The sequence below is a fragment of the Myiozetetes cayanensis genome, unplaced genomic scaffold, assembly GCF_022539395.1.
Source record: "Myiozetetes cayanensis isolate MyiCay16 unplaced genomic scaffold, myiCay2020 scf33, whole genome shotgun sequence".
In the NCBI taxonomy this organism is placed as follows: domain Eukaryota; kingdom Metazoa; phylum Chordata; class Aves; order Passeriformes; family Tyrannidae; genus Myiozetetes; species Myiozetetes cayanensis.
The window spans coordinates 4,521,729-4,534,940 of record NW_026087555.1 but is presented as its reverse complement, the minus strand read 5'-3'; the positions used below and the strand labels follow the sequence as shown (position 1 = coordinate 4,534,940).

At 38.8% G+C, this 13,212-nt stretch overlaps 1 protein-coding gene across 1 annotated transcript in view; it reads left to right on the top strand.

Annotated features, from left to right (window-relative positions):
- RASGEF1B (RasGEF domain family member 1B) overlaps nt 1-11,147 on the top strand; it is a 33,282-nt gene extending 22,135 nt beyond the window's left edge. The window contains exons 7-14 of the mRNA XM_050327336.1: nt 1,020-1,115; nt 1,673-1,775; nt 2,490-2,569; nt 3,841-3,936; nt 5,763-5,858; nt 7,069-7,192; nt 7,839-7,911; nt 9,080-11,147. Of these exons, the coding sequence (XP_050183293.1) occupies nt 1,020-1,115; nt 1,673-1,775; nt 2,490-2,569; nt 3,841-3,936; nt 5,763-5,858; nt 7,069-7,192; nt 7,839-7,911; nt 9,080-9,104 (693 nt within the window). The 3' untranslated portion in view covers nt 9,105-11,147. The remainder of the gene's footprint in view (nt 1-1,019; nt 1,116-1,672; nt 1,776-2,489; nt 2,570-3,840; nt 3,937-5,762; nt 5,859-7,068; nt 7,193-7,838; nt 7,912-9,079) is intronic.
- Nucleotides 11,148-13,212: the final 2,065 nt, after the last annotated feature.

Below are 13,212 nucleotides of genomic sequence, written 5' to 3'. Positions count from 1 at the left end.
AGTTTAACTTTTGCTTTTGCATTACTAATTTTCAACATCCATTTTTCTTTTTAGCAAACTGAACTCTTTGCAGCAAATTGGCAAGTGGGGCAATTTGCAGGTAGGGCATACACCACAGAAAGGGGGCAGTGAGCTCTAGATCCATGTGATATGAAGGGCAAAGATGCAGTGGTTTTAACTAGCCGTGATAGAGTTGTCATCTCCTTGAATGCTATTTGCAAGATGACTTGGGTTTTTATGTTTTTCAAGTTGACTTATGTTCTGTAAGTAAACTGTGCCGAAGTCAGTCGAAAAACTTGAATTAACTACCCTCCTTAAAACTGACAAACAGAATAGAGTGACGCAAGTTTACAGTCTGATATTCAGTCAGATGGTCTCTGACAATGATTTTGTATTTAGAGATCACTAAAACTGCTGTCTACCCCTTTTTAGGCAACCCTGAATTGTTGTGTGGTAATAATTCTGAGATGCTACAGAATAGCACTGGTCATGAAAGGGATAATCCAGTCAAAATGGTAGAGCTAATCTCCCAAAGTTAGGATGCAGTATGTCAATTTGTCATCAACAGCTGAACATAATGTGCCCATGGAGTGACCTGGCCTCTGCTTTCCTTCTGTACTTGAAGAGAGCATAATGTTGTGTTTCTGTGTATTCCTGTGTGGGACAGGAGTAAGGACCGAAACAGTGTTCATATTCAAGGAAGCTTTAAGCAGATACTTAGCTTTTATTACTTGCATAAGTCTATCCTAAGTCCTTGAAGCATCCCGGTAGACTTAAAGCACATGATGGATTCCACATGCCTGCTCAAGTGCTTTACTGGGCCAACAGCTCAGAAAGAAGATATACATGCTCACATGCTATCACTGCTGCTTTCCCTCTAAGTTTTTTGTCTCTTTGGGTAAATGAGTTATTCCTGTTTGTTTGACAATGTTTAGGAATGGCAAGGCAGAAAGCCAAAAGGTCTCTCAGGGAAAAGACAAAAATTGCAGTAAAAGTTGCTACTTTTCTTCTGTCTGTAGAGCTGCTATGGAGATCAAAAGAAGACTCGGAATCTTGAAGCCTATGTGGAATGGTTTAACAGGCTCAGTTACTTGGTTGCAACAGAAATCTGTATGGTGAGTAAGGACTTGTGCTGAAAGGTTTTGTTTAGTCTAGTTATCTAAAACTGTGAAACCTTTTTAGAATTGGCACCTTTTGAACTTTTCATCCTCTTGGCTCTGTACTTTTTCACTTCCTGACTTCCTCTGAAGAGGAAATAAGTTCAGTGTTTTCAGCATTGTACTGGTGTCTCAACCTTGTTCCTGTGGCACAGTGGCGATGTTATGCTGTGGTAGCTCTTCTTGGTACAGGAGTGCATCTGGCCTGCAGTTCTCTCCTGTGAAAGCCCCTTGTGAATGGACCCTCTTCTCTGTTCTTCTGTTCTTCATATCCTTCTTCTTGGCAGAGCCTCTTTGCCTCTTGTCCTTGCTCTCTATCTGCCTGGCATCTGGATTGTCTTTGCTGTCTGTAATGCTTTTGAACACAGTAGTGTGGGTTCCTCTACATGTAAAGAATAGTGTGAGGCTGTGGTACACGTGGAAAAGTCTTTTAACAGGGGTGTTGTTTCTTCTGGGGATGTGTCAGAGTGCTCTGTTTCCTGCTGAGCATAACACTGTAATGTCATCTCTTGCAGCACGTGAAGAAGAAGCACAGAGCAAGAGTGATAGAATATTTCATCGATGTGGCACGGGAATGTTTTAACATTGGCAACTTTAACTCCTTAATGGCTATTATTTGTAAGTATGTGTACTGAGATATTGTGTCCCTGTTTGAATCTGGATAAAGGAAACACAGTGCTTTACACAAAAGTCTGCTCCTTGGCTTGGTCAGCACCGTGAAGTTGGGAGGGAAAGTGGTGGAGAATTGCTCAAGACTGTTGTAATGCCGTGTAGTATAAATTACCCAGAACCAAAGTTTTCATTGTAACTGTTGAGAGATTTAAATCCCCCCTTTTAAAAACCAACTTAGGTGCTAAATTGAAATGGTAACTTTTCCTGTAATATGGAGAATTGATGTCTTCCATAATTTCTATTGTACCTTAAATATCCTAGTGAGTTAAAAATTTCTCAGCTCTTGATATCTGATAGGAAAATGTTGGGAATATTTGTTTTAATTTGAAATGTGAAAACTTCATAGTTATGTGTCATTTTCAATGAAGCATGTAAGACGTGGTGTTGTGAACACTCATTTGAGCTTTCCTACTGTATAGTTATGTTTTATCAAATCTATATTAGATAATATAATAGCATTTTTTCAGAGCTTTCATTCTGTAAGAGATGTAAATTTTGTTTCCAAGGTCTTGGAATTTAAAGAGTTCAATTTCTTGAATAGCTCTGTTAAAAATATTTGTTACTATTAATAGGTCCTTTGCTTTAGAAATACTTACTAGTCCTAGCTACTTGAAAGATATTTCTTATAATACTCCAACAACCTTTTTCTCTTACATCAAGCTGGCATGAACATGAGTCCTGTGTCTCGATTAAAGAAAACCTGGGCTAAAGTGAAGACAGCCAAATTTGATATTCTTGAGGTAAGTTTGGCTAATATTTGGACAGGGGACTATTAATAGCGTTCCGCTTTTAACTGCTCTAAAATACAAGTTTGGCTTCATTATGACATGTTTAGTTTTGTATATTTGTGCTGTTAGTGGAAGTTCTAGAAGATGTAATAAAAATTGTCAAGATGACTTCTGCTCTTTTAATTTTGAAGAAAGAAACTGAAGTTTGCTTGTTTAGGTTTTTTAATTTCCAAACCCATCTCCTAAGAATTATGGAAAAAAAAGTAGGTAAGCGCTTTAAAGGGAGATATATTTGAGAGGGATTGTGTAGATGGACCTTATGCAGTTCTGCCTTTGAAAATCAAGTTGAGCTGTAAGGCAGCTGCCTTGCACTTTCAGAGGGATTTGTCTTGAATTAATTGATTGACAGTTACCTTCAGATGGTAGAGAACTCAGTCAAAGATCATGTAGGTGCAGCACTGTACGTGTTTGTGATTTACCCAAGAGATTATTTGCCAGCCACCTCATTATCCTGCTGTAAATGACAGTCGGTTAATTCAGGTTATTTATTAGTAACATAGTGTAATGTTTTGTACTTGACACAAGCATGAAATATTTATTAATATCATCAGAAGATCTGACTTGTGTTTGGTGACAGATTAAAACTGGATCACTGTAGCCGCCTCACGCTTCCTTCCCCCACCCGTGGGTGGAAAATAACCTTCCTTGTGTTAAGGGTGGCTGCACAGCTCAGGATTGCAGCCCTGTTTCCTTTGACCCAATTATGCAGGCTGGACTTTGATGGTTAAAGTCATGCTTTGTGAGCCACGCAGTCATCCCAGTCATGAAGGTGAGCAGTGGAGCAGTGAGATGGGGGCGTTACCGGCTTTAGGTATCTGATCTTATTTTGCCATTGCAAATGGATCAGCTCTGAGAAAGCTGCATATTAGAAAGAGCAGAATATTAGTGCCAACCCATTGTTTTCTTAGTTTCATGAATTTGACTTCTGAATTAAAGTTGAACTACCTTCTTTTTTGAGAGAGAGAGAGAAAGAAGGTCCATCAAGCCTGCCTTTTCTTTCCTGTCCCTGTCTTGTATTGGATCCCTTGTTGTGCTGAGTGAACATTTTTTAAAATAAGGTCCTCTTCTGATCAAATGAACAGATAAAGAGATACCACAGTCCTCTAAAAAGCTGTACTGGGGATGCTGTTCAGAAGACCTTTTCCTTTTTAAAATAGTTGCTCAATTGAAAAAGGATTGTGTGTGGTGGTATCTCATTATTTAAATTCCTTCATGCCTTGTAGCATCAGATGGACCCTTCTAGCAATTTTTATAATTACCGAACTGCTCTGCGTGGAGCCACTCAAAGGTCCCTGACAGCTCATAGCAACAGAGAGAAGGTATGTTTACAAATGACTTGGCAGGAGGCAAAATGAAATGTGCTTGTTACTTTGCATGGTAAACTTTTATCTTGGAAGTCTGACTCTAAGCAACTCTGCCTCTGGTGGGGTTGTAAAAAGCCTCTCAGGGCTACCAGTCCACTTGGGTGCTGACAAAGCTGCAGACATTAAATGATCACTTTGATTGTTTAAATAAAGTAAGTATAGTATATATTGCCTCAGCTCTTTTTTTTTTTTTTTTTTTTGATAGAGAGCTCTATCTCACAAACCAGTAAAACAGATGGAAATGAGGTTGCTAGTAATTACAGCTAGTTCTTACAGCTGCTACTTGTGCTAAATTTTAAGTGATTTATGGCTTAGGGTGGAAAAACTTTAAAACTTGCCCAGAAAAGGTTTTCTAAAACTTAAATCTAGACAGAGGTGTGGAATCCCCTTCCTGAGTTACAGTCTTCAGATGGACTTTAAATATACTCTGGAGTTTTTTAGTGGGAATGTTGACATAAATCAGGTGTTTGTGCAATCCACTGGGTTAAAATCCATCTTCTAGGTTCAAGGGTGACTGTGAACTACGCATTAATAGAGGTGGTATTTTTCTTTAGTCTTAAATTAGCTTTTGAGAAATAAACTCTATTTTGTCATACATTAATGCAGAATCTCAGTTGCAGTTCTTGTGGAAAGGAGCCAAATAGCTTCCTAGCTGCTCTCCACTTAGAAGCAGTTGCTCATCAACTGCATATAATATTAGGGCTCTGTTTAGTAATTCTGATCTTATTGCTCATAGAGTGAACGACCAGGGAGATGAAGCAAATCCATATGCTGTCTGTACTGTTGTTAAACAGGGAATTTTTTTCTAAGTCCTAAGGATCTGTTCAAGTATCATTCAAAGTACCAGAAGTTTAAGATGCTTACTTCTTTTCAGAGAAAAGTGAGTTCTAAGGCTTCAAAGAAAGAACTTACAACTATTGAAAAACTGCAGTGAAGTCTTCCATGGAAATAGTGATAAGGGGTATTTGTTTTATCCTCAGTTGTAAGAAGGATGTGTAGCTGTGAAAATTTTAGTAGGATGAAAATTAAAATAGAACCATTTTAAGAATGTGAGAATGTTCCAGCGTTCTCCAAAGAAAAACACTTTGATTTGTTCAGTTGGCAGGAAATGCTTCATTTTAAGCCAACGAGTACCAAAGTTCAATTTCTTGCATGAGCTCAGGGAGTTGTAGTTTGAAAACCATTTATGCTACCAGCCCCAAATTTTCCCTGCTGTGCTTTAATGCATCTCCTCTTGTTTACCAAGCACGTCCTGTCAAGAGGGAAAGCTACACTATGAGATACCCTGCAAGGATTACATGAGAAGTAGGCACCTCTGAGCATTTATCTTCTGGAATCTGCAAGGAAGAATGAAAAAATGAAAACAAGAGTGACATGACATAGAAACAAAATGTTAGGCATATTGTTGTTGTAAACACATCTCATAGCCACAGCTGACAACCAGTGAAGTGCTAACAGGTACTTTGGTTGTGATCTTGATGGAGCTATGTTGCCAAAAGGAGTTTAAGTTAATGGAAGCAGTTTGGCACAAAGATGAAAGTAAAACTATAGGGATTAACTTGCCATTTAAGGGAGGACTTTCTTTGTGGAGAGGCATCATGTATTTTAAAATGTAGTGAACAGAAAATTTTTGTGTGGTGAGAGAGAGATATATCACAGAGATCTTAGTCCTTTGGTATTTTGCTTATCTTTTGTACCACTCGTCTTCCTTTTATTTTTCTCTGTAGAGCATTATGTCTTGATTCAGGACCAGACTGAGAATAATGTTGTTCTTTCCTTAGATCGTGATACCTTTCTTCAGCCTCTTGATCAAAGATATTTACTTCCTCAATGAGGGTTGTGCCAATCGGCTTCCAAATGGTCATGTCAATTTTGAAGTAAGTAGAGCACTGGGTGGGGTATTGATACAGGGCCAACCCTTTTAACAGAAAACTGATTCATACCATGGTCCAACTTCTACTGGATTCTGGGAAGAGCAAAATTAGACTGGAATTTGAGGATATCTGTTACTTCTCAGAGGAGCTGGGAGGTAGTCAGGAAAAAGCAGTTTTATTGAAGATTGAGTGACTGTAGAAACTTTCAGTATTCATAAATTTTGAGTGGGGAAAAGAGTCAGAACTTTTTTTCCGGTGCTCAAATTCATCTCAGTGTTTCAATTCACAAGTCATTATACTTAATGACAACATCATTCAAATTAGTATTTTAGGGCTTATTTTTTTAAATGCTCATGTGGTAGGTGAGTTCCATCTTTGACAGGGCATATAGGCAGTATTTTCATGCATGTAAGTCACAGATATTCTCTGAAGAAACATGTGATAGAGCAGCAGTCTCTTCTCTTCCGGTAATTCTGCCTCTGATTTCATGCTTGTTAGCCAACAGTGTGGATTACCCAGTGCTTTGTTTTCTGGTACTTTCAGTTTTTAAGAAGCCTAGGTCATTCACACAAAATTACAGTGCATTTCACTTGTAGTCATTGACCTGAATTATCCTGATTCTAAAACAAGGCTATGTGATAATCTGGAATGTCCTTTTGCTCAAGGAATCCATGTGCACTTGAGGCATGTTAAACTTTATTTGAAAGAGTTTATCAATTAATTACATCAACACACTACATGCAGAGGGTTTATTTTTGGCATAAATTTCCAGCAAGAAAATGAAATATTTCAGATTAACTAACTAACAAAAAATACCTGAATTTTGAAATGTCAATAGAGACTTCTGATGTGAAGATTACTAAGTATTTCATTGCAAAACATAAAACATGAGTTTCATCAAAGTTAAAAGTTGGCATAAGAAGTGTTACCAGCTCCTTGAAAAGAAACTAAGTGCAGTTCATGATCTACTGTCTTTGTGTTCGTAAGTAACAGCAATTTTACCAAGGTGAAGGAGTGGGAAGTTAGAGCAGTTTGAACCAGGAACACAAAAGTTAGAAGCTGAGTTATTGAGTTAGATAATTTTCAATCTTATCTTAAAAACTGGGGACAGTCCAAGGCTTGGACTCAAAACCAAGATCTCTCTCTTTTTGAAAAAATGTTCAAAGTAGTGTAGTTCAACATATAGCACCTCTTCTGTTTTCTATTCTGACAGAAATTTTGGGAATTGGCAAAACAAGTCAGTGAATTTATGACATGGAAGCAAGTGGAGTGTCCTTTTGAAAGGGATTGGAAGATTCTGCAATACTTGCTTACTGTCCCAGTCTTCAGTGATGATGGTAAGGAGTTCTGGACTTCCTACAGGTCTGATGTCACTGGCTACTGCCTAATCTCCTTCCATATTAAGTTATGGCTTCCCCACAGTAAAGACTTTGTCCTGAGACATCTCTGTCTGGCAAGTAAAAAACCCTTCTCCCTTACAAATGGCAGAGAAGATAAGATTTTTCTTTTATATGCATGTGGTCTGTGACAATTAAGATTGTCCTTTTCTCTGAAATGTAATGAAAAAAAATTGATGTGGTCCCTCTAAATGTCATATGAAATGTATTTACATGGACTTTCAGGATATTTTGCACTAAAGGGTGCTGCTCAAGAAAGAAAACAGGGACTTCACTGGTTACTTACAAAGCAATGTGTCCCTGGGCTCAATTTTTTTTTCCTTTTGAGTGCTTTCTTCTACTCATGCATTTAAGTTTCCACTAGTTGGTTTTTTTGCCCCCTCAGGGTAGTTGTTCTCATGCACAGTTTGTTAGTGTGGTCTGGACACAATTACAGGCAATGCTATACTTCCTAATGGGGTTCTGGAGCCCTAATCTGAGGGATGGATAATATATACCCGCTTCATTTAATTCAGTCCACTTTTCAGGGAGAGCAAATTTTAAAACGCCAGTAGGCCTAACATAATGTATTTGCTTCTGATTGCAGCACTTTACTTGGCTTCCTATGAAAGCGAAAGTCCCGAGAATCACATTGAAAAGGACAGATGGAAGACACTAAGGTTTGTGTCAGAGGTTACCCAGATCAGTAAACAAACAGAGCAAGCATCACACAGTTAAAACCAAATGGCACACTACATGTTTCAACAGATGGAGCACAGTATTGTTGTAAATCCATCCACCAGTCTGGGACTCTTGGAAAAATATAGAACAATCGGTCTTTATCTTAAACCCCCTCAGTCCTTTTTTCCCCTCAGGAAATGGGAATTAGAATAAGTAATCTTGATTTCTTGTGTTACTCAGTGTTGGAAAAAAATATTTTCTAAACTCCAAGCAATCTCTACCCCCTTACAAGTACAATACAAAGAACTCTGGTTTCCAAGCTGATGTTTTCGCAGCAACTGTGTACCTTTATGCACCAGCCTTTCAGACAGGGCTGAGGTTTGCACAAAGATCACTCTGGGCCAAATGCATTCATGAAACCAGCTAACAATTTAGAGTCCAGACTGGAAACAACAAATTTAAGCAAAGTTGTATTTTTGGTTTTTGTTCTACTGCTGGTTGAATATAACCAGGTCTTTCATTTTTACTAGCTATGGGAGGATACATGAACCAATATGACATTGTTTTAGACCATGCTTTGCCATTTGAATTTTAATTTTTTTTTTCTTTAAGTTGAATTCATGGCAGCAGATAAAACTAATCAGGTGCATAAATAGATACAGAATTAAGGAGATGTAGGAACACCCTGTGTTTTTCACCCCTAAGCTATACCTCCACTTTACTCTTAAAACTGCTGATATCTGAAGGAACTGGCCATTAGTCAGGTGTCCTTGTCACCGTTGCAGGCAGCTGGTGTGTTAACACCTAGAGGTACACATGGATATAACATCCCAACTCTTCCAACCCACTCTGCAGCACTGCAGAGACACCAAACACCACAACCCTAAGGATTCTCCTTAGGCCATGTTGGTTTTTCCTGGAATATCACAAGGGGATGTAACAATTGCATTTCATTAATTCCACTTATTTTGAGGAGGAGACAGAGAAGGTTACTCACATCAGGGCACAGACAACTCCACATTACAAAGGGTGGCAAGATGAAAATCTGTGGTAACACAAATCTCATCTTCACGGGATCATTTTCGTAGGCACTCCAAAGCTGTCTGAGAAGATTTACATCATTCTAATGATTGTCTTTACCTATTTACATTTCCCTCTTCCTTTCAGGTCAGCGCTTCTGGGCAGAGTCTAGTGCACAAAATGTCTGGTGTTCCTGCATTATGTGGATTACCAAGGGGCATGGCTTGGTTTATTCTTCTGTACACTGAGTGGCATTCAAAGTGATGAACAATGTGCAGTCGGTTGCGATATTGTGTCAGCAAAGATGAAAGAAGTTTAACTCAAGAACAAACAGGCAGCTTCTCACATCTGACAGATGAGATAAAATCACAGCCCACTCAGCTGTGATTCAGACTTAAGTATTGATTGAGAACAGTGCTGACAGAATCCTTTGAAGATCTCAGATGCCGCCTATGAATCATTTCACACCTGGATGGAATATTCTTTCCTTTCCTTTTTTCTGGAGCTTGCTGCTATGAGGACTCTGCCGAGTTTGCAGCAGATTACAAAGGGGAAATATTCACCATTCCTTTCAGTGAAACCCAAGCCTGCATTGAAAATTTCCCATTCCTAATAAGCTGAATATAGCCCAGAAGTTTGCCTGATTGGGATTGCTGAGAAGGGAAAGGACTGGACGCAACAAATTGGCTGCTGAGGAGAGTTTCTCTCCACCACTGTAGTAGTGGCTGTGGTTTTTTTCTTTTTCCAATATGTTTTTGAGTTGGCTGCTGGTAGGCAAACTCATTATTATTGTAAGTTATTTAAAAAATATATAGTAATAAAAATCAAGGTTGTGGTAGAAAATACACCTGTTATAAAAATATAGGACCTATGTAGCTCTACAACTTCCAGGGAGGTTGTTTCTTTTTTTCACTTCTTTACAACTAACCACTACATGTTATGGACATTCGTATTTTTACTGTATGGTTTTGTTCCTCTAATTTTCTGTTCTTGACCTACTTCTTGTATTAGCTTGAACAAGCTGACTTTTCTAGAATAGTCTTTGAGAAACTGGTGTACAAACTGCATTGAAATATGAAAGTATGTTTTCATTAAGTAATTTTTATAACTGCTCTTTTTTGAAAGGCTGACAATGGAGAACACAATCCACTTTGACTGAAACAGCAAGATGCCAAAAAGAAAAAAAGAGGCTTTTTCTCAAATACAGCTATGAACAAAACAGTATTCCTGTGTGTTTGCTTTTAGGGATTATACTTATGACTGTGAAGTAGTCCAGTGTTACACACCTAATAAGTTTTTAGTAGCTCTGAATACTTGGTCACTCTATCTACCTGAGGAGGAACTGATGAGAAAAAACCACAAACACATAGCTGTTGATCACCCTGGATGCCAAATCAATAAGCAAAAGTACATACTTGGCAAAAAAAAAAAAAAAAAGGTATTTGCAACTATTCTGCTGCTGTTATTTAAAAAAAAAAAAAAGGAAAATAAATAAGAATAAATATATATATTTGTTGCACTGCATCTCTTGAGTTTTCAGATAAGCTGGTTTTTATGTTCTGTCCATGACTTTTCAGGCAAGTATTTTAATTCTGAGTTCTGTAAGAACTACTGAAGCAGTGTTCATCAATGGTGATACTGTCCTTAACTACAGCCTATTTGCTGGTACAAGGTGCTGGAAGTTACATATTCCATAAGGGCCTTGAGTCCTGCCAGTGGAGAAGGATTCCTTTCCTCCTCTCTCATTCATGGAGTTAAGGCAAAGGAGAAAGAAGAGGCTAACTTTGGAAAGGAGCAGACTGCTTCTGCAGTTCACAGACTGGCCTCCCAGCTTTCATCAGATGAGGTCTTTTCCATCCTTCCCTTTACATCCTTTCTGTCTTGTTAAGGCTTATAGGCAAGGCTTAGTTTATGTACAAAGGTGGGGAAAACTCTGTACTCCTCTTCAATATCTTCTGAAAGTAGGATGATATGATAATAAGTTAAAGAAATGAGCTTCCATGATGAAACATTTTCTATCGTCATTAACCTGCTTTTTTTACATTTTTAGTTCTAGCCAAAACCAGAGGATTGAACAAAGTGTTAGCTTACCTGTAAAAAGAGTTTTTCTTCCCTCCTCCACTGTAATGCAGTTTGACTGCTAGCCTGGTTTAGAAATGGATTTGTTATTTATGCAGTTGGATTGAAGCCTTTGAAAATAAAAAGAGAAATAGCATTACTCAGCCTCCTCCAGAGAAGAGGCTCTGTGTATTTTGTGGACCAGAAAAGGGAGCACAAAGAGGAGCTTTGGTATAGAGAGAGCTCAAAGTATGGCGAGGTGGCTGCTGCCATGGCATAGAAGATCAGTAGCAGGTGCGTGAGCCTGTGACTGCTGCTTGAAAGGGGAATGCAAATTCCCCAGCCTCAGACAGACCAGGGGCTGCCCTGTAGCCATTACTGAACTCTATGTTTGATGTTAGAATCACTGTGCCCTCTGCTACATCATTGGGTGCAGCCACTGTGCTGAGTTTAAATTTTGAACATCCTGAGCTACTGTCAGACTGTTGAACCACTGGCTTGGAAACAGCCATTCACATCTGTCTATAGCAAATAAGAGAGAAAATTACTGATTCTTTTGTGGTCAACCAGCTCCTAAAGGAAACAACACAAACTCTCTGAAATGAGGAGTTACAAGAACTCATTAATTCTACAAGCTGAGTGTTCAGACACGACTGAAAGTCCCAACTCAGTTCTGACAGATGCTCAGAGCTTAATGGGGACTGAAGCAACACCAATGTCTCCTGTATAAATGGCTCTAACATTGCTTATTTCTTTGTGGTGCACTTTCTTTTTGTGGTGCAGAGACAAAAACTCTGTCTTATGTACCCATATGAATCAACGTGTTCAAAAGTGTCTAGATGTCTGGCTAAGCCCACAAGAATAGTACCTGTCATTATCATCCAGCTATTACCCTTTTCTCCTATTTGGAAAAATCTTCATGGCATTATCATGAATAGAATAGTCAGTTGCATGCAAAACTGTGCAAAAGCTTATTAACATCTGTCATCTCTGAAAGAGCAAGCAAGAACCTATGCCTCAATAAGGGTATTTTGTGTTTGGGTTGGTGTTTTTTGTGAACCTTCCCAGACAGAGTTTTCTTGACAGAGTCAGAAGTGACACTTGATCGAGCACTGAAAAGAACTTTTTTTTTTGGCTAATAGACAAAATGTCATTCACTTTACAAGACTTCTGTTATTCTAGGGAATATTCCCTGTCATTCTGGGAGGCTTTCCTTATACTAGTTGTGTGTAGCAGGCTCCCTTGTGGGCTTCTTGCAGTCTTTCTGCTGGAAAAGGAGAACAGTCCTTTAGTAGTGCATCAGTGTCTGCTTTTTCTCTCAGCTCCTCTGTCTCATCTTGGTCATGCTGAGCAGATTTTTCCCACGTAAAGGGGAAGGTTAATCCCTTAGAGATGCATTCCCTCACAACTGCATCTGTTCTGCTGCTGTCAGTCAGATCCAGACAGGCTGCTTCTACCAAGCAGCTATATCCTGTGCTTTATGCTCATGGGGTCCTGTGTCATCAGTTGTTTTTTATCTTGAAAACATGGTTGGCAAGGATATTCACAGAAACTAGACTATTTACAACTTTACTGTGGTTAGTCATGTGCTAAGCTGACACTTCACACTTGAAAATTGATCAGTGAGCTTAGAAGTGAGAGTTTAGTGCCAGAAAGGGTGATACTGACACTTTGTCATTATGCTGCATTAAGCTCTTGTGGAATATGGTTTTTTCTTTCTCCTTTATTGGAAAGTTTTAGCTATAGTGTGACCCAAAAGGATGTCTCATTATAAGCCAAGTACACTGTCCTTCTTTCATGAAGGTTGCTTTTCAGGAAGAAAAATGTAAAAGATAATGTGAGTAAGGCAGCTGTTTTTCATCAGTTATTTATGTAGCCAAAGCAGTCGGAGTGCCAGTGATGCTCTGGGGCAGGATTTTATGCTTTCTAGTTATGTTTTTCTCCCTGACTTGTGAAGTCCAGAAGTTGAAAGGGGAAGTGGTCCTTAGGTGGACTTCTAGCTGCAGGGGAAAGCAGCATCTGGAGCCAGTACATCCCAGACAGCAATAAACCAAACAAAATACCTGTCTTGGTGTTACAGCAGGATTTCTGCAGGCCCCAAAGTTTGGTCAAGTGGTCAAAAGATTAAACAACTTTCCTTAGAAAGAACGAGCCTTAACCAGTCCTTATTGTCTGATAACTCAGTAGCATTGATATGTAGAATGCCTGCCTGCTTTGTAAAT